At 42.5% G+C, this 20,642-nt stretch overlaps 1 protein-coding gene across 2 annotated transcripts in view; it reads right to left on the bottom strand.

The window, feature by feature from the left end:
- Nucleotides 1-243: 243 nt before the first annotated feature.
- Nucleotides 244-20,642, bottom strand: part of CRYBG2 (crystallin beta-gamma domain containing 2) — a 387,765-nt gene continuing 367,366 nt past the window's right edge. For both annotated transcript variants that reach the window (XM_069756757.1, XM_069756758.1), the window contains 7 exons: nucleotides 19,022-19,134; nucleotides 16,779-16,908; nucleotides 10,495-10,634; nucleotides 10,232-10,355; nucleotides 9,806-9,964; nucleotides 7,975-8,134; nucleotides 244-916 (listed from right to left, as the gene is read on the bottom strand). In XM_069756757.1, the coding sequence (XP_069612858.1) occupies nucleotides 828-916; nucleotides 7,975-8,134; nucleotides 9,806-9,964; nucleotides 10,232-10,355; nucleotides 10,495-10,634; nucleotides 16,779-16,908; nucleotides 19,022-19,134 (915 nt within the window). In that variant the 3' untranslated portion in view covers nucleotides 244-827. The remainder of the gene's footprint in view (nucleotides 917-7,974; nucleotides 8,135-9,805; nucleotides 9,965-10,231; nucleotides 10,356-10,494; nucleotides 10,635-16,778; nucleotides 16,909-19,021; nucleotides 19,135-20,642) is intronic.

Below are 20,642 nucleotides of genomic sequence, written 5' to 3'. Positions count from 1 at the left end.
CTCAACTGCAAATGGAGACGATAAAATGCCATCTACTTTGAATGGAGCTCCAGGCATGTCAGCCATGTTACTTATCATACTTACATTTTTAGTCTTCCACTACATCCTAGACTGACCACTTTCTGTGAAGACGGACTGATGAAGATAAGCCAAAACACGGATGGCAAATGTGATGACAAGTGATAAATGTCTATTCTCATTTTCTCTGAACCTGATCTGTAGAATAAACCTGATTGTGCCACAAAGTGTTTTGTTGTTTATTAGCATTTTTACCTTTGCTTACTGTACATGCATATAAACAGGGGCCTTAATACATCAAATGTTACAGAACCAGCTGAGTGTTCATTCCGTTTAATAAGTCCCATATATTATAGTATATTATATACAAAATCACCACAAGCTTGTGAATTAGAAAAGACAAAGATTGTGAAACTGTATAAAAATATATATGATTACAATATAAATATTCTAGTACCTCAAACTTTACACACAGAGTTGCTTAATAAAACTATACATAGAACATCTCCGGTACCCGTCCGCTTCAGCTGCGGTTTCACATTTAACAGATTTTTTTTTATCAATTGAATTGTGGGCAGGAAACGGCATCTTATTTTATCATGTTGGAGTAGAAGGTTCATAAGTTGTGTCAGACTGCATCTTAATGTTGCGGTAAAACTGTAGGAAGCAGCATGGGATGATGAATGGCTCCTGGAAACCTGGTAAAAATTACTGAAAGTCCATTAAGTGATGTCTTGCGCTGTAATATATTCAGCAGAATAACAGGAACACAGATCATCACTGGTCCATAAAATAAACTACTAATTGTTTCAGAACACTTCAAGATCCCAAACTTGTGTTAGCCTGTCCTTTGCTGTCTCCCACACCACAACATGGTCCGAGTCATAACTGTGTCCACCTGCAAGTTAAGAGAGAAAGCTTAGAAAAAGTATTACAGTACTTCAGCTACATGAGGAAAACCTAACGTGAGTTATTTTGCAAAGGCCAACTTTTAAAAATAGAAAGATTAAGAGACAGTCCAGCTCACCACTATCATCCTCCTCTTGCTTGTGGTTTGGGCACAGAGCCAGCGTGAGCCTGCTGCATACACAAATCCTACTAAAGTCTAATTAATCCAGCTCACAGCATGTTCCAGTTTAAAAAAAAAATTGAAACTTATTGAGGCATATAGAGAACACTAGATGGTGGCCCGATTCTAATGCATCGGGTATTCTAGAATATGCATGTCCACGTAGTATATTGCACAGCCCACGTAGTATATTGCCCAGCCATGTAGTATATTACCCAACCACGTAGTATATTGCCCAGCCATGTAGTATATTGCCCAGTCACGTAGTATATTGCCGAGCCACGTAGTATATTGCCCACCCATGTAGTATATTGCCCAGTTACGCAGTATATTGCCCAGCCACGTAGTATACAGCACAGAGCCACATAGTATATTGCACAGCGGAATAGTATAGAGCACAGAGCCACGTAGTATATTGCCCAGCTATGTAGTATATTGCCCAGCCACGTATGTCACAGGTTAAAAAATAAACATATACTCACCTTCCGAGGGAGCCCTTGTAGTCATGTCACCTGTGTGTGGTGCACTCGGCAGCTTCCGGTCCCAGGGTTGGTAGCGCAGGACCCATGATGACGTCGCAGTCACATGACCGTGACATCATGGCAGGTCCTTCTCGTGCATGACATGACAGGTCCTTGTTGCATACCATCCTTGCCACTGGAACCTGCCGCTTGCATGCATGGAGCGGTTACCGGAGCGTCGCAAGGAGCGGGAAAGGCGGCAGAAGGTGACTATATAATGATTTTTTTTTTATTATTATTATTTTTAACATTAGATCCTTTTACTATTGACGCTGCATAGGCAGCATCAATAGTAAAAACTTGGTCACACAGGGTTAATAGCGGCGGTAACGGAGTGAGTTACCCGTGGAATAATGCGGTCTGTTACCGCTGGCATTAACCCTGTGTGAGCGGTGACTGCTGGGAGTATGGAGCGAGCATTGACTGCAGGGAGGAAGGAGCGGCAATGTTGCCGCCGGACTGCGCCCGTCGCTGATTGGTCGTGGCAATGGATGTGGGCGTTTTGCCATGACCAATCAGCGACTTGGATTTCCACGACAGAAAGAGGCCGCGACCAATGAATATCCGTGACAGACAGAAGGACAGACGGAAGTGACCCTTAGACAATTATATAGTAGATGTCCACTCCATATATTATCTCACAAATTTTGAACAAGCCATTTTAAGTACTGGGTAAGTGGTTTCCCATGAATAAGAACAGTTAGTTAGAAAGCACTGTGTATTATGCAAAACTGGTATTTTATCTATAAGTCTGGACCAAGATGCAAGCTGGATTAATTATACTTTATTAATATTAGTCACCTTTCTAAGTTTAAAATTTACACAAATAATATTTATTTCATGATTATCGCAGCAGCATGTTGCAGCTAACAGCCGGTTATTTTTTTATCGTAAATATTCACTTCTAGGGAATTAATTTCATTTTCAGCAGTAAAATAGTAGATGTTGGTCATGTTCAGGAGTCATTTCTGTAAATCAATTCATCATAATAGTCAACAAAACTGAAAATATACAAAACGGATATCAATAATTGCTGTTCCCTACCCTAGTAAATTACTTACCAGCCATTTCTCCTCTTCCCAGCACTGCTCCAGTCCCGATCCTCCATCCTGTGACCACAGCTCTTCACTGACCAGAAGTCAGAGGTAAGGATCACAAGCCCCCAGTGTAAGTCTATGAAAACCTTGTTCGGCCTCTCATGGAATTACATTGAAAAGTGACTTCTGGCTCACCCAGCAAACACTGGAGCGATCCAGCAGGTCACAAACTGCAGAAGAGCGACCAGAGCGGTGCTGAGAACAGAAGAAGACGGCTGATAAGCATTTCACTATGGGCATTAGTGATACCATTCTGACGATGAAATATAAAAAGGCACTGGAGTGGTGCTTTAAGTTAAGGGGTTAAAAGAGTGAAGAGAAGCTTCCTGACCACTACTAATCTGAAAATAAAGAAAGTCTTCCGCGCCTAACGTGTATTATGATCCTCGGCTGCACCAAGAACAGATAATACACTCGGCGGCTGCTCAGCAATTTTTTTTTATAAGAGAGTGGGATACTACATGAAAGAGGACCCTCCTGAGAAATTTATATACACCACATCGCTAATAGTGCTAGTAATATCTATATATAATATTGGTCAAGTTCTGACATCAAAATATGATTTTTATACACTGCCGTTTACTGCAATTATTATTTCTGAAAACTATAAAGTAGAAGGTCTATATGTGTTTTATGTATATGCATCACTTTGTTCAATATTATGATGAACTGATTTACAGAATTTACTTCTCAACACAGCAAACATCTATTTATCGATTAAAAAGGAAACTCATTCACTAGAAGTGGAGAGTTTAAAATACTTTTTTAATATATTTTTTATTATGTACATTTTTACTTTAATGTTTGGTTCCCTTAGGAGACTTGAACCAGCAATCATTAAATCGCTTTTACTATAAACTACAGTGCCTTGCAAAAGTATTCGGCCCCCTGGAACTTTTCAACCTTTTCCCACATATCATGCTTCAAACATAAAGATACTAAATGTAAAGTTTTGGTGAAGAATCATCAACAAGTGGAACACAATTGTGAAGCTGAACGAAATATATTGATTATTTTAAATTTTTGTGGAAATTCAAAAACTGAAAAGTGGGGTGTGCAATTTTAATCGGCCCCTTTACTTTCAGTGCAGCAAACTCACTCCAGAAGTTCATTGTCGATCTCTGAATCTCTGCGGATTTTGTTTTCCATAGGTTTACATGGTACTGTAAACTCATGGAAAACTGCTGCAGATCCACAAGCGTCAAATCTGCTGGGGATCCGCAGCAATCCTCCGCAACGTGTGCACATGGCCTTAGGCTGGGTTCACATTGCGTTAGTGGCAGTCCGCTAACGGGATCCGTTACATAGCGCCACTAACGCAATGTAACGGATCCTTTAGCGCACCCATGGACCGCAATGTATCTAACGCATCGCTAACATATGCCATTTTTGGCATGCGTTAGCGATGTCCTGTTATTTTCTGACGGATCTCGAACGCTGCTTCCAGCGTTTTTGGGTCCGTTCTCGCTAGCGCAGATCAGGCATCTGCGCTATCGGGATCACTAAACGCAATCCCTTTTTGTACATTGCGTTAGCGCATTCCGTTAGCGTATGCGCTAAACGGATTGCACTAACGCAATGTGAACCTAGCCTTACTGCTGAGTTTAGGCCTTTAAGTCCCAACAGGGCCTTACATAGAAATCATGGGGCCGCATAGCAGAAGTTTTATTTGGGTCCCCCACCCCTCAAAAAAATTAAATACCGTATATACTCGAGTATAAGCTGAGATTTTCAGCCCATTTTTTGGGGCTGAAAGTCCCCCTCTCGGCTTATACTCGAGTTATACCCGGGGGTCGGCAGGGGAGGGGGAGCGGGGGCTGTCTAGTTATACTTACCTGCTCCAGCGCGGACCCTGCAGTCCCTGCTTCTTCTAGCGCTGCATCTTCTTCCTGTATTGAGCGGTCACATGGTACCGCTCATTACAGCCATGAATATGCGGCTCCACCTCCCATAGAGGTGGAGCCGCATATTCATGACTGAAAATGAGCGGTAACTGTGACCGCTCAATACAGGAAGAAGATGCAGCGCTGGAAGAAGCAGGGACTGCAAGGACCGCGCCAGCAGTAGGTAAGTATACGGGGAGGGGAGCGCTCCTCGCTCCGGTGCAGCTCCGTCTCCAGCATCCTCTGGCTGTGACGCTCAGGTTAGAGGGCGCGGTGACGTAGTCAGTGCGCAACCTCTGCTGAGCGTCAGTGCTGGAGACGGAGCAGCACGAGGAGCAGGTAAATATTGAAAGCGCCGGTGTCCTGAGCAAGAGAGGTGAGCATGTGATTTTTTTTTTATTGCAGCAGCAGCAGCATTATATATTGGACAGCTTTATATGGTGCATCTATGGGGTAATAATCATACGGTGCAGAGCATTATATATGGCACAGCTTTATAAGGAGCATCTATAGGGCCATAATGAACAGTGCAGAGCATTATATATGGGGCACAGCTTTATGTCAAGCATCTATGGGGCCATAATGAACAGTGCAGAGCATTCTATATGGGGCACAGCTTTATGTGGAGCATCTATGGGGCCATAATGAACGGTGCAGAGCATTCCATATGGCACAGCTTTATGTGGAGCATCTATGGGGCCATAATGAACGGTGCAGAGCATTATATGGGGCACAGCTTTATATGGAGCATCTATGGGGCAATAATGAACGGTATGGAGCATCTATTTTTATTTTTGAAATTCACCGGTAGCTGCTGCATTTCCTACCCTAGGCTTATACTCGAGTCAATAAGTTTTCACAGTTTTTTGTGGCAAAATTTGGGGGGTCGGCTTATACTCGGGTCAGCTTATACCCGAGTATATACGGTAATTGCCGGATTACAAAATAGCATATCTCACAACTTTCCAGTCTTTACATCGTAATTTTCCTCCTGCTGAAGTCATAGATTCATCTTTAAATTCAATAAAAAGTACCCCCCGAACACAGTATGATTCCCCCATGGTGTAGCCCTCCACATTAGCCTCTGTATGACCCTACTGTACTCCCACGGCAAAATATGGTGACCACAACAACAAAGTATGATCCCCCAACTGTGACCCCCCCACAGCCCTCCATGCAGTATACACCCCTTTAGACTGTGAATCCTCGCGGGCAGGGTCCTCTCTCCTTCTGTACTTGTGTGTGACTTGCTTTGCTCATGCTTATTGTGCTTGTCTATATCTGCCCCTTTCACATGTAAAGCGCCAGGGAATAAATAGCGCTATAAAAATGTATAATAATAATAGTAATAATAATAATAATGATGGGGCTACATACAGGATAATAGTCCCACATTGTATAATAGCCCTCCACACAGTATGATAGACAAAACACAAACCTTCACACTGTATAAATGCTTGCATACAATATAATGGCCCCCCACATAGCCCTTCAAATATTATAATAGCCCCACATAGCCTTCCACATAGTATAATACACCCCCATAATCCTCCATGTAGTATAATGCATTCCCCATAATCTTCTATATAGTATAATGCGCCCCCCAGTATCCTCAATAGATCATGCACTCCCCGTGGTCCTGCAGAGAATATAATGCACTCGCCAAGGTCCTCTATACAATATAATGCACTCCAAATGGTCCTCCGTAGCATATAATGCACTCCCCATGGTCCTCCATATAATATAATGCACTCGCCATGGTCCTCCATACAATATAATGAACTCCCCATAATCCTCCATAGAATATAATGAACCCCTCATGGTCCATCATACATTAAAATTAATCTCCCCATGGTCCTCCATACGCTATTATGGCCACCAGTCACTGATTTAAATAAATACAACGCTCACCTGTCCCTATTCCACCCGATGCTTCGGTCTGCTGAGCCTGTGGTGTGAAGCGCCATATAATTACATCATCGCACCCGCTGTACTGACATGTCAAATGTCGAGGTAGAATGATAGGAGTGCAGGCATCTGAAGAGGTTCCCTCCTCCATCATTATTGCTGGCGCTGACAGATTCCCCCCTCCCGACCAAGGGGGTTGCTCGAGGAATGGTGATGGAGTAGGGAGCCTCAGCAGATGCCTCCACTCCTATCATTCTATGCTGATGGGCGTAGGTGGGGCCCAGTATGACCACTGGGCACACCCAGCTCATGAGCCACATAGCAGTGGTGTGGCCTGCTGCCAATGGCAGTACGCCACTGAGTCCCAAAAACTGTTTGTGAGGTCATAAAAATTTTGTGCAAAATGTAGTTTATGCAAAAAATGCAGTGACTTTTGGCATTTTTATTTTGATCCTGTCAAGTTTGGCCAACATTTTGAAAAGTGTGCTGTTATGATCCGGTGACCTTGGAGCTGCATGAGAACTTTCACTGGAGAAGGTGGCCACTATACTGACCGCAATCCTGAACTTAACACTGCAACTAGAAGTAGCCGTGGAGTGTACCTAACACACCTAGACACCTCATCACAGCCGGAGGACTAATTAGCCCTAAAGATGGAAATAGGAATACTATCTTGCCTCAGAGAAATCCCCAAAGGATAGACAGCCCCCCACAAATATTGGCGGTGAGTCGGAGAGGAAAAAACATACACAGGCAGAAAACAGGATTTAGCACAGGAGGCCACACTAGCTAGATAGGACAGGATAGGACAGAGTTCTGTGCGGTCAGTATTAAAACCCTTCAAAAACATCCACAGCAGAAATTACAAAAACTTCCTACATCTAACTAATAGATGTAGGAGCATAAATCTGCAACTCCAGTGAATCCTACAATCAGAGCAGGAATAAAACTGAAACAAGCACACAGCAGTGTGCCACAGATACAAAAAACCAAACACTTATCTTTGCTGAATTTGGCAGCAAGCAGGAGAAGCCAGAAAGTGATCCATCACTTCACAAGGAACATTGACAACTGGCAAAGGCTAAAGGATCCTGCACACCTAAATATCCCAGTCCGAATTGTAATCATCAGATACACCTGGCCAGGACTGTGACTCAGAGACAACTGCATTCCCACTTACAACCACCGGAGGGAACCCAAGAGCAGAATTCACAACAGTGTGCAGTGCTTAGCTGGAAAGTGACATCATCAAAATATTAAAAAAAAGAGGTGTAAATCATGATAGAAAGGTACTTGTATCTCTTAATAAAGCACATTTATTGCAGTGGCGCATGATAGGTAAATATGCTTGCACCTCGTAATGAGTTTAGCACCACACCTTAGTACAGTGAAATCTTCACCAAAATGCCAGACTTGACTATTTGGCAATATAGTGCATATATGCCAGAAACCTTAGTAATACTGCTTTAACTTCTTACCTTTTACATCTAGACACAAACCCTCAAATAAACAGCTCAATATATGACCAGAATCCTCAAGAGACCAAGTTTGAATTGGTTTGCGCCCCTCGGACCACATGACTACTTTCGTCCCTGGAGTAGCCATGCCAATGACCTGCAGGCTCATTTGAGGAGTCATCTATAAGGAGATACAGAAGATACGTACGGTAGTTTCTTTTAGAGATAGACATTTCTTGCATCTTAATATAGAATTAAAGAGAACCATGCAGGGGTGGGAATTTCCTATGGTGGAGTTTCTAGATACACATTCCAGTGCTGATCACCGTGCCTGTCACATTTAGTACCTCTATAACATCGTCAAACACAATCAGTGCCTGTAATCATATCAGACATGGCAAGTGTGCTTATAACAACCCCCCCAAATCACAAAGCTCCCTATGAGACCTATAGCCAATATGCTCCCAGCACAATACACTAATAAGTGGGCCATGTAAAGAGCACCATGCAGTAGCGCCAGAGTCTTACCTCTAGCACTGCTTTTCTACTCTATTGAGGGAAAATGGGTCAAATATGTTATTACATCTCCAAATTAATCCATGTGGATTATAGAAGGTGTATAAAGTCAGAACAGGTGGTCTTGCTTCTACCTGATGCTCAGTGGCTATTCACAAGTATCCAGAATAGCCTTACTGAGTCAGGAAGCTGTAGGGAGTAAATCTTTCTAATCATGTCCTGCTTTGTGTACATACCCTACACTGAATATAGAGTTCAATACAAAGAAGGGGATTTAACTGTGCAGTTATGAGTTCATAGGTGCATAATTAGCTATATGATTGGGCAGAGCAGTCATAAACACTCTGACTAATCACGCAACTTACATGTACACGCAAGGCAATAAAATGCTTAGAATGTTATTGAGCCAATAGTAACTGGGTGACAACACTAAAAAATGTGAGCAGGAAAAATCCCCACAAGGCCTCACATTAATGTGTGTGTTTTGGTGTGTAAAAGAGTGGTATAATAGGGCTATATTGAGTTTATTTTACTTTTTGATAAGGTTTCATTTTACAAATTTAGATTTCCACTATTGCCTCTAAGGTGAAAACAGTCTTAAAGGGAACCTGTCACCCCGAAAATCGCGGGTGAGGTAATCCCACCGGCATCAGGGGCTTATCTGCAGCATTCTGTAATGCTGTAGATAAGCCCCCGATGTTACCTGAAAAAGGAGAAAAAGACATTAGATTATACTCACCCAGGGGCGGTCCCGCTGCTGGTCAGGTCGGATGGGCGTCTCCGGTCCGCTCCAGCGCCTCTTCTTTCCATGACGTCCTCTTCTGATCTTCAGCCACGGCTCCGGCGCAGGCGTACTTTGCTCTGCCCTCTTGAGGGCAGAGGATAGTACTGCAGTGCGCAGGCGCCGGAAAGGTCAGAGGCCCGGCACCTGCGCACTGCAGTACTTTGTCTGCCCTCAACAGGGCAGAGCAAAGTACGCCTGCGCCGGAGCCATGGCTGAAGATCAGAAGAGGACGTCATGGAAAGAAGATAGGAGGCGCCGCAGCGGACCGGAGACGCCCATCCGACCTGACCAGCAGCGGGACCGCCCCTGGGTGAGTATAATATAACGTCTTTTTCTCCTTTTTCAGGTTACATCGGGGGCTTATCTACAGCATTACAGAATGCTGCAGATAAGCCCCTGATGCCGGTGGGATTACCTCACCTGCGATTTTCGGGGTGACAGGTTCCCTTTAAGATTTTTTATTTATTCTGCATGGATTACTACCTTTTACAGTAACAATTTTGGTGTATGAGGCCAAAAAATAACACAGATGCAAACATGTTTTTCACTAACCTGATTCTTAACACGTCCTTCCTCATAGTACCAAAGATTACAGCTTCTGACTCTTGGCTCAGTGACTTGGACACGTGCAGCTTTCATGTTCTCAGCTGGCTCTGGGACGCCTAAGAACAAGCCTAAGGCACGATTCCGAAGTCGAAAATATACCCTCCTCTGAAACAGGTGAGAAAGTGAAGAGATATAGGGTTTAGATTGATACTGCCTTAGATGTGATACATGGTATTGTTAGTCCAGATTAAACTTATGATTCCTCAACCCGCATTGACCTCATATCTATGGTTTTGCAGGTTAAAATAAGTACATGAATAAATTATAAAATAAAAATACTAATTATGCATGCTCCTCCAGGAATATGGGCACATAAAATTTTGTCATCTTGGTATTTGGGCTTACAGTTAACAGTATTTGCAGTGACCCTACCTGTCTAATAGGACAAAGTGATCCGATTCGCTGAATGCCGCTGAATAGCAACCAGTTAGTGATCTGTGTCCGTTCTAGTAGCCACTGTCTTCCACGAAAATCACTGTGCTCATAAACAACCCATCTGCATTATAAAAAAAAATGGAAAGCAAAATAATAAATAAAAAACATTAAGGGATAACACTGTATGTGAAGTCCTGTACAGTTTGTGAGAAGGAATATAAGAAACAGGACGATATATGTATGAATAAACAATTACTCACATGCCACTCGCCACTTTAATGGACAGCACATGGTTGTTGTAGCCTTCACTTTGCAGGCTCCGAACTGAACTAGTGAATTCTATCTCCTTGCCTTCAAATCTCTCTAAGCCATGAAGTGATATTGAAGGTGTCGAAAAATACTGCAAAATATTGAAAGGAAAACGTATCAAAATAATGGTGCTTTGTTATTTTTGTACAAATATAGTAGCATAGCTGATAGCTAGAGTTGAGCAAAAAGATTCACAGCACCCTGGTCCAGGGGCCATATCAGTAGTCCGTGACCACTGGACTAGAGTCCTGTGAACTTCCTCCCTTGTAACACCTTGTAATTAGCAGGCCTAGCACAATGTCATACGTGCATCGTGCTGTAGCAATGACGTTGCGTTGGGAATACTAATCAGTAGAAATGTTGGGAATAGCGGCTGGGAGGTGGAGGTTTGCAGCGGTTTGGGAAAGGTGCCATGGACTACAAACATGACGGTTGAACCAGAGACCAGGGAACTCGTTACTCATCTCTACTAATAGCTATTGCCAAATAGCAGGGCTAGCCATCCTATGTCACAGAGAGAGATAGTGTAATAAAGATCACTCTGGCATGTACCACACTAAGGCCTTGTCTATAGGTTGCGTTTATGGTTTCCATAAGGGCTAGTCTTAAACAAATCCACCAATGAACACAAATTAAACAGACTTCGAAAAAAGGCACAAATAGAATAATAAATTGCGTACAAAGAAAAAAAGGCTCAAAACAAACAAAACTAGACAAAAACAAGGGCATTAACTTTTTCCACCAAATTTACCCAATTAACCATTATACTGCCAACGAGTTATCAAATCTCTGTGTAGGTAACCTTTCCGCTGAGATCTGAATTTGGATCACTTCAATCCAGTGATCGAGTTTACCTACACACTAGTTTAGTGCCAAGGAATTATGTAAAACACAATGTCCTCAAGCATTTTCGGCCTTCAATATCCGACACTATTTACACATGCAGTATTTACACATTGTAAGACATGTTAGTGTACTGGTTTTAATGTTTTTAGTTGCTAGGTTATCAATATTATTGTTTCAGGATTTTTTTTCACATTTAAAAAAAAATATTGGACTATTTTTGTGTGTCATTGCTATTTTAGGTTAATTCTGTCAGGTTTAGCGTTATGACAATAATTTATGGGCCAGGACATCACTAACATCAAAGATCCAGGGCTCTGGCCTTGAACTTCTTGGCGCAGCCCTTGATCTTCATCAACTGCCACGTTGAACTGTGTCTGTGTCAGCATGATACTGACACAGTTTAATCGCATGATAGAGCTAGAAGGCAAAGTTCCCTTCCCTATCACTGTCCATTTTGTAAGCTACAGACTGCATAGGCCTGCAGTTTATGAGATGCCAGCGAACTCATGCAGTAGGCGCTATGACATCATTACATCGCACCGCCTCTGCAGGCCCGCTGTAAAGTCAGAAGAGCAGACGGAGACTGCTTTGTCAGGTATCAGGATTAGGTGAATATCATTTTTATTGTTTTTTGTATTATCGAGTTGTGTCGGCCATCATACTATGTATGCAGGGGACATAATGCAGTATGTAAGGGAGTCATGGGACCATTATACTATATATAATTGGACATTTGGAGCCATCTAACTATATATAATGGTCTGAGTTCCTCTCATACTTAATACTGTTTGGCCTCATGCTATATATATAGGAACTGTGGGGGCCATCGTACTTTCTATAAGGCCAAAAAAAAGTAATGAAACAATTTTTGAACTATTATGGTCACTGTAGTAAAGCAGGCAGAATGTGAAGTTTTTGTGGGTTGGGAATAATTTTGGATGGTGCTGGAAATATGATGGTCAAATGTATCTCTCTAATAAACTCTGCAGATTATATATGGCTGGAAGAAGTCATCTTGTCGGCCTGGGCCAGAAGGAAAAGACGAGAAAAGTGAACGACCTCAATCAGAAAGAACATCAGCTGTAAGTTACTATATTGAATATATACAGTGGGGCAAAAAAGTATTTAGTCAGTCAGCAGTAGTGCAAGTTCCACCACTTAAAAAGATGAGAGGCGTCTGTAATTTACATCATAGGTAGACCTCAACTATGGGAGACAAACTGAGAAAAAAAAATCCAGAAAATCACATTGTCTGTTTTTTTATCATTTTATTTGCATATTATGGTGGAAAATAAGTATTTGGTCAGAAACAAAATTTCATCTCAATACTTTGTAATATATCCTTTGTTGGCAATGACAGAGGTCAAACGTTTTCTGTAAGTCTTCACAAGGTTGCCACACACTGTTGTTGGTATGTTGGCCCATTCCTCCATGCAGATCTCCTCTAGAGCAGTGATGTTTTTGGCTTTTCGCTTGGCAACATGGACTTTCAACTCCCTCCAAAGGTTTTCTATAGGGTTGAGATCTGGAGACTGGCTAGGCCACTCCAGGACCTTGAAATGCTTCTTACGAAGCCACTCCTTCGTTGCCCTGGCGGTGTGCTTTGGATCATTGTCATGTTGAAAGACCCAGCCACGTTTCATCTTCAATGCCCTTGCTGATGGAAGGAGGTTTGCACTCAAAATCTCACGATACATGGCCCCATTCATTCTTTCATGTACCCGGATTAGTCGTCCTGGCCCCTTTGCAGAGAAACAGCCCCAAAGCATGATGTTTCCACCACCATGCTTTACAGTAGGTATGGTGTTTGATGGATGCAACTCAGTATTCTTTTTCCTCCAAACACGACAAGTTGTGTTTCTACCAAACAGTTCCAGTTTGGTTTCATCAGACCATAGGACATTCTCCCAAAACTCCTCTGGATCATCCAAATGCTCTCTAGCAAACTTCAGACGGGCCCGGACATGTACTGGCTTAAGCAGTGGGACACGTCTGGCACTGCAGGATCTGAGTCCATGGTGGCGTAGTGTGTTATTTATGGTAGGCCTTGTTACATTGGTCCCAGCTCTCTGCAGTTCATTCACTAGGTCCCCCCGCGTGGTTCTGGGATTTTTGCTCACCGTTCTTGTGATCATTCTGACCCCACGGGGTGGGATTTTGCGTGGAGCCCCAGATCGAGGGAGATTATCAGTGGTCTTGTATGTCTTCCATTTTCTAATTATTGCTCCCACTGTTGATTTCTTCACTCCAAGCTGGTTGGCTATTGCACATTCAGTCTTCCCAGCCTGGTGCAGGGCTACAATTTTGTTTCTGGTGTCCTTTGACAGCTCTTTGGTCTTCACCATAGTGGAGTTTGGAGTCAGACTGTTTGAGGGTGTGCACAGGTGTCTTTTTATACTGATAACAAGTTTAAACAGGTGCCATTACTACAGGTAATGAGTGGAGGAAAGAGGAGACTCTTAAAGAAGAAGTTACAGGTCTGTGAGAGCCAGAAATCTTGATTGCTTGTTTCTGACCAAATACTTATTTTCCACCATAATATGCAAATAAAATGATAAAAAAAACAGACAATGTGATTTTCTGGATTTTTTTTTCTCAGTTTGTCTCCCATAGTTGAGGTCTACCTATGATGTAAATTACAGACGCCTCTCATCTTTTTAAGTGGTGGAACTTGCACTATTGCTGACTGACTAAATACTTTTTTGCCCCACTGTATAAGCCGTAATCAATTATTTATTCTGCAGTACTAGTATCTACCATTTTTTGGTCACTGGTTACTGAATGAGGGTAATATCGGTATTTTTAACAGAGTGTGTTGTTTTTTATTTTTTAGAAGGAGAAAGCACAGGTAGTGTGCAGAGAGTAGAGCAGGCTATCTGTTGAAGGCTGGAGTCACACTAGTGAGGAATACAGATGAGTGCTATGTGAGAAAAAAAATCGCATAGCACTCAGACCAATGTTAATCTATGGGGCAGCTCCCATCATCCGTTGTTTTCTCGGCCGTATTATACGTGCGAGGGAAATCGCAGCATGCTGCAATTGTCAGCGTATCTCGGCCAAGACTCGCCAATGAAAGTCTATGGGTGCGAGAAAAACTTGCACACCACATGGACCATCAGTGTGACTTGCGAGAAAAACGCACCGGTGTCCTTTAGAAAAGCCGGCAATTTAGTGCGGTGTACAGTAAAATCACACTGGCAGGTTAGAATAGAATAGATAAAATAAATGTCTACACATAGTATAGGTACAGTTGTGGCCAAAAGTATTGACACCCCTGCAATTCTGTCAGATAATACTCAGTTTCTTCCTGAAAATGATTGCAAACACAAAGTCCTTGTTATTATTATCTTCATTTAATTTGTCTTAAATGAAAAAAACACAAAAAGAATTGTCCTAAAGCCAAATTGGATATAATTCCACACCAAACATAAAAAGGGGGTGAACAAAAGTATTGACACTGTTCGAAAAATCATGTGATGCTTCTCTAATTTGTGTAATTAACAGCACCTGTAACTTACCTGTGGCACCTAACAGGTGTTGGCAATAACTAAATCACACTTGCAGCCAGTTGACATGGATTAAAGTTGACTCAACCTCTGTCCTGTGTCCTTGTGTGTACCACATTGAGCATGGAGAAAAGAAAGAAGACCAAAGAACTGTCTGAGGACTTGAGAAACCAAATTGTGAGGAAGCATGAGCAATCTCAAGGCTACAAGTCCATCTCCAAAGACCTGAATGTTCCTGTGTCTACCGTGCGCAGTGTCATCAAGAAGTTTAAAGCCCATGGCACTGTGGCTAACCTCCCTAGATGAGGACGGAAAAGAAAAATTGACAAGAGATTTCAACGAAGATTGTGCGGATGTTGGATAAAGAACCTCGACTAACATCCAAACAAGTTCAAGCTGCCCTACAGTCCAAGGGTACAACAGTGTCAACCCGTACTATCCGTCAGTGTCTGAATGAAAAGGGACTGTATGGTAAGAGACCCAGGAAGACCCCACTTCTTACCCCGAGACATAAAAAAGCCAGGCTGGAGTTTGCCAAAAGTTACCTGAAAAAGCTTAAAACGTTTTGGAAGAATGTTCTCTGGTCAGATGAGACAAATGTAGAGCTTTTTGGGAAAAGGCATCAACATAGAGTTTATAGGAGAAAAAAAGAGGCATTCAAAGAAAAGAACACGGTTCCTACAGTCAAACATGGTGGAGGTTCCCTGATGTTTTGGGGTTACTTTGCTGCCTCTGGCACTGGACTGCTTGACCGTGTGCATGGCATAATGAAGTCTGAAGACTACCAACAAACTTTGCAGCATAATGTAGGGCCCAGTGTGAGAAAGCTGGGTCTCCCTCAGAGGTCATGGGTCTTCCAGCAGGACAATGACCCAAAACACACTTCAAAAAGCACTAGAAAATGGTTTGAGAGAAAGCACTGGAGACTTCTAAGGTGGCCAGCAATGAGTCCAGACCTGAATCCCATAGAACACCTGTGGAGAGATCTAAAAATGGCAGTTTGGAGAAGGCACCCTTCCAATATCAGGGACCTGGAGCAGTTTGCCAAAGAAGAATGGTCTGAAATTCCAGCAGAGCATTGTAAGAAACTCATTGATGGTTACGGAAGTGGTTGGTCGCAGTTATTTTGGCTAAAGGTTGTGCAAACCAAGTATTAGACTGAGGGTGCCAATACTTTTGTCTGGCATTTTTGGAGTTTTGTGTGAAATGATCAATGTTTTGCTTTTTGCTTCATTCTCTTTTGAGTTTTTTCATTTAAGACAAATTAAATGAAGATAATACCAAATAATTTGTGATTGCAATAATTTTCAGGAAGAAACTGAGTATTATCTGACAGAATTGCAAGGGTGTCCATACTTTTGGCCACAACTGTAGATATATACTGTATATATGTCATTGACACACATATACTGTATATCTTTATATTTTATACAGAGCTAGATAGGAGAATAGCCGGTAATTCATTTGTTGGGTTCTGTAAAAATCATTGCAGAAGCCGACAGGATGTGACATGAGACATACAGTAAAGCATTGCATATCAGTTACATTTTTATATATCCCTCACTAATAATGTTAGTAGAGGATAAGTCATCAATAATAGTCTTCATGACACATCCAATCTACAGTACTTGAATGCTGCTGCAGCCAATCACTTGGCGCAGCAGTCTACTGCTGTTAACCTCTGCATCACCGCTAAGTCCATTGTTTGGCTGCATCAGTCAAATGCTGTAGTCGTGATCTTGCCACAGAAGCCATCTCAACAGGACAAGGGGCAGCAGCGGTGAGGCAGCTCTGAAAAAAACATTTATTTCTCTATTCTTTTCTATTCATTTATACTGTCGCATATGAGTAAAATGCACAGGTCTGCCTAATTTGATACTTACAAGTGGAACCTTTTTAAGAGATTTTACCATACTTATTGCCTGGCATCCCATAGCAGTACGTGTAGGATAATCCCCTTCATCGAGAATGTATTGCTCTCCACAGCAATTCTCATTTTCATACAGAATCCAACTGTGGAAAGAACAGATCAATAAAGGAGCTATATTCACACATAATTTAATCAAGAGAGCAGATTACTACTGCGAGTGATTATTGACTTTGTTTGAAAATGTGCAAAAAATTTTATTACGCTTAAATTGTCACATTTCCTTTTAGACCTATTTGAGTGTAAATCACAGTTTGTGCCTCAGTTAAAAAGAAGGCACATCTTTACGGGAAGGGATGCATGACTAAAGATGCACCAAGATGCTATATTATTATTATTTATTATTATAGCGCCATTTATTCCATGGCGCTTTACATGTGAGGAGGGGTATACATAATAAAAAACAAGTACAATAATCTTAATCAATACAAGTCACCACTGATACATGAGGAGAGAGGACCCTGCCAGTGAGGGCTCACAATCTACAAGGGATGGGTAAGAATACAGTAGGCAAGGGTAGAGCTGGTCATGCAGTGGTTTGGTCGATTGGTGGTTAATGCAGGTTGTAGTCTTGTCGGAAGAGGTGGGTCTTCAGGTTCTTTTTGAAGGTTTCCATGGTAGGCGAGAGCCTGATATGTTGTGGTAGGGAGTTCTAGACTATGGGGGATGTGCAGGAGAAATCTTGTATGCGATTGTGGGAAGAGGAGATAAGAGAGAAGTATAGAAGGAAATCTTGTGAGGATCGGAGGTTGCGTACAGGTTAAGTACCGGGAGTCACAGATGTATGGAGGGCACAGGTTGTGCATGGCTTTGAAGAGATTGACAGAGGGGAGAGGCTTGGGAATAGTGGGGGTACGGGTGGATTAGTTTGGCAGCAGAGTTTAGAATAGATTGGAGGGGTGCGAGAGTGTTAGAGGGGAGGCCACAGAGCAGGAGGTTAAGGTAGTCAAGGCGGGCAATGATGAGGGTATGGACTAGGGTTTTTGCAGATTCTTGGTATAGAAATGTATGGATCCGGGAAATATTTTTGAGTTGAAGTCGGCAGGAAGTGGAAAGGGCTTGGATATGTGGTTTGAAGGAGAGATCAGTGTCAAGGACTACCCAGAGGCAGCGAGCTTGTGGGACTAGGGATAGTGAGCAGCCATTTACTTTAATGGATAGGTCTGTTGGGGGAGTCGAGTGAGATGGGGGAAAGATGATGAATTCTGTTTTGTCCATATTAAGTTTTAGAAATCTAGCGGAGAAGAAGGATTAAATAGCAGACAGACATTGTGGGATTCTGGTTAGAAGGGTGGTGATATCTGGTCTAGAAATGTAGATCTGTGTGTCGTTGGCATAGAGATGATACTGAAAGCCATGGGCCAAGGCCAAAGGCATAGATGGTGAAGAGCAGAGGCCCTAGGACTGAACCTTGCGGGACTCCAACAGATAAGGGTTGAGATTAGGAGGTGGTGTGTGAGTGGGAGACCCTGAATGTCCGGTCTGTTAGGTACGACAAAATCCAAGATAGGGCCAAGTCAGTGATGCCAAGAGATGAGAGGGTCTGTAATAGGGAATGGTCCACTCTGTCAAAGGCAGAGGACACAGTAATACTACAGTACTGCTATGTACAGCGAGAATTACGGTCTCCAATGAACGTCAGCTACAGGCTGGCTTTCACAGAAGTACCATAATGACCTGCACGGGGGTCTTCAGCAGATCTCTAGCCGCCATGGCAACCCATTGGCACCCCATGATCACGTCATTGGCGTGCTGAAGGGCGCATAGAATGATGCGCTTCCTCCCTGCCAGTGTACATTAAATGCAGTCGTCACAAATTGACAGTGACATTTAACAGGTTAACAGCCACTGGTGGAGGTCTGCTTCACCCATTGCTGTTAAAGGCAGATGACGGCTGAATAAGACAGCCACCACATGCTTGGAAATATTATGCGGGTCTGGCTTGCAAGCTTGCATCAAACTCAGGGACACAACATGTGATGGAACTGTACGTTATATGTTAGGAAGGGTTTAAAGCCCTTAATGACAAAGATATACTCGTAAAGTTATTATGAGAACTATATTCTACCTAGCAGGTGGCATGTGACTGAGCAGATTAGTGGCAATTCTGAAGTTCTGCTAGGAGAAGTTCATCTGCAGAGTGGAGGGAAAGTGATATCAAATGGCTAAAGCATAAAACTAAAAGTAAGAAATTCTCACCTGCCCCCTTCTATCCGACATGATTGGGGTGAAAAGGTTTTTGGCAGTAATACAAGGTCCTCTGTGTGCATCACACGGTCACCATGGAAGTTAGGCTCGGAGAAAAGTTGTATCTAAAATTAAAAGACATACACAGTCCAGCAGTTAGTCCCAAATCAATTTGATAAAATGCAGATACATTTAAATAATGGTGCAAAGGTCTGGAGAAAAATAACAACAAAAAATTAGGGTTTTTTTATTTTTGTAAAAACCCAGAAAAAAAAGATAACTTTATAAAAGAAAATATTTTTAATAAAAATCACATATATATTTAAAATGTACTGAGATGTGTGACCTATAGACAACTTCCTTTGATAGACTTGGTTAATTACCGTACATATTTGCACACAACAGAAGTAGTGTTAATGCAATATTTATCTTAGTTTTTTTTGGGAGTAATTTACAGTAAATCGAAGGCTTTACTTTACAGTAACAGGCTATGTGCACACGTAGGCAGGGTCCTCTGCGGGTTCTCCCACAGCGGATTTGATAAATCTGCAGGGCAAACCCGCGGCGGTTATCCCTGCAGATTTATCACGGTTTGTCTTGCGGTTTCTGCTGCGGGTTTTACTCCTGCACTTGTTTTACTATTGATGCTGCATATGCAGCATCAATAGTAATGTTAAAAATAATTAAAAAAATGATTATACTCACCCTCTGACGTCCCGATCTCCTCGGTGCTGCAGGCGGCGGTCCGGTTCCAAAGATGCTATGCGAGAAGGACCTTCGTGACGTCACGGTCATGTGACCGCGACGTCATCGCAAGCCCTGCTCGCATAGCAACCCTGAGACCGGATGGCCGCGTGCAGCACTGAAAGGTGAGTATATCATTATTTTTTATTTTTATTCTTTTTTTTTTTTTACAAAAATATGGTTCCCTGGGCGTGGAGGAGAGTCTCCTCTCCTCCACCCTGGGTAGCATCCGCACATGATCCACTTACTTCCCGCATGGTGGGCATAGCCCCATGCGGGAAGTAAGCGGATCAATGCACTTCTATGTGTGCAGAATCGCTGCGATTCTGCACAAAGAAGTGACATGCTGCAGATTGTAAACCGCTGCGTTTCTGCGCGTTTTTTCCCGCAGCATGTGCACAGCGGATTGCGGGTTCCATAGGTTTACATGTTTACTGTAAACGCAACGGAAACTGCTGCGGACCCGCATCATCAAAATCGCTGCGGTTCCGTGGTAAAAGCCGCAACGTGTGCACATAGCCTTAGTCTGTGAGCACAATCATAAAATGGATTGCTAAAAAGACAACAATTAGACTCTTAGATGTACCTTTTATTTATTAAATGAATAATACACATGAAAATAAGCAACTTTGCAATATATTTTATGAGAGAAATCTCCTACTTTCTTCACCAGGACTGATCATTCACTCTCAAAATTCTCAATTCTGGGGTAAAATCTGTATTCAGTGAAAACAGACTGTAACATTACTGAAATAGGAGATGTCAGTTGCTACAGACACATTTCTATGTAGACTGGGCAGGATTCTCCAGCTTCTCCATCCTCCTCTCCACCCTCTATCTACATAGAATCTTAGCAGTAACAACTGCCATCTCCAATCTCAGGAAAGAA

This window comes from Ranitomeya imitator, chromosome 3, assembly GCF_032444005.1.
Source record: "Ranitomeya imitator isolate aRanImi1 chromosome 3, aRanImi1.pri, whole genome shotgun sequence".
In the NCBI taxonomy this organism is placed as follows: domain Eukaryota; kingdom Metazoa; phylum Chordata; class Amphibia; order Anura; family Dendrobatidae; genus Ranitomeya; species Ranitomeya imitator.
This window is presented reverse-complemented; position numbering and strand designations above follow the sequence as displayed.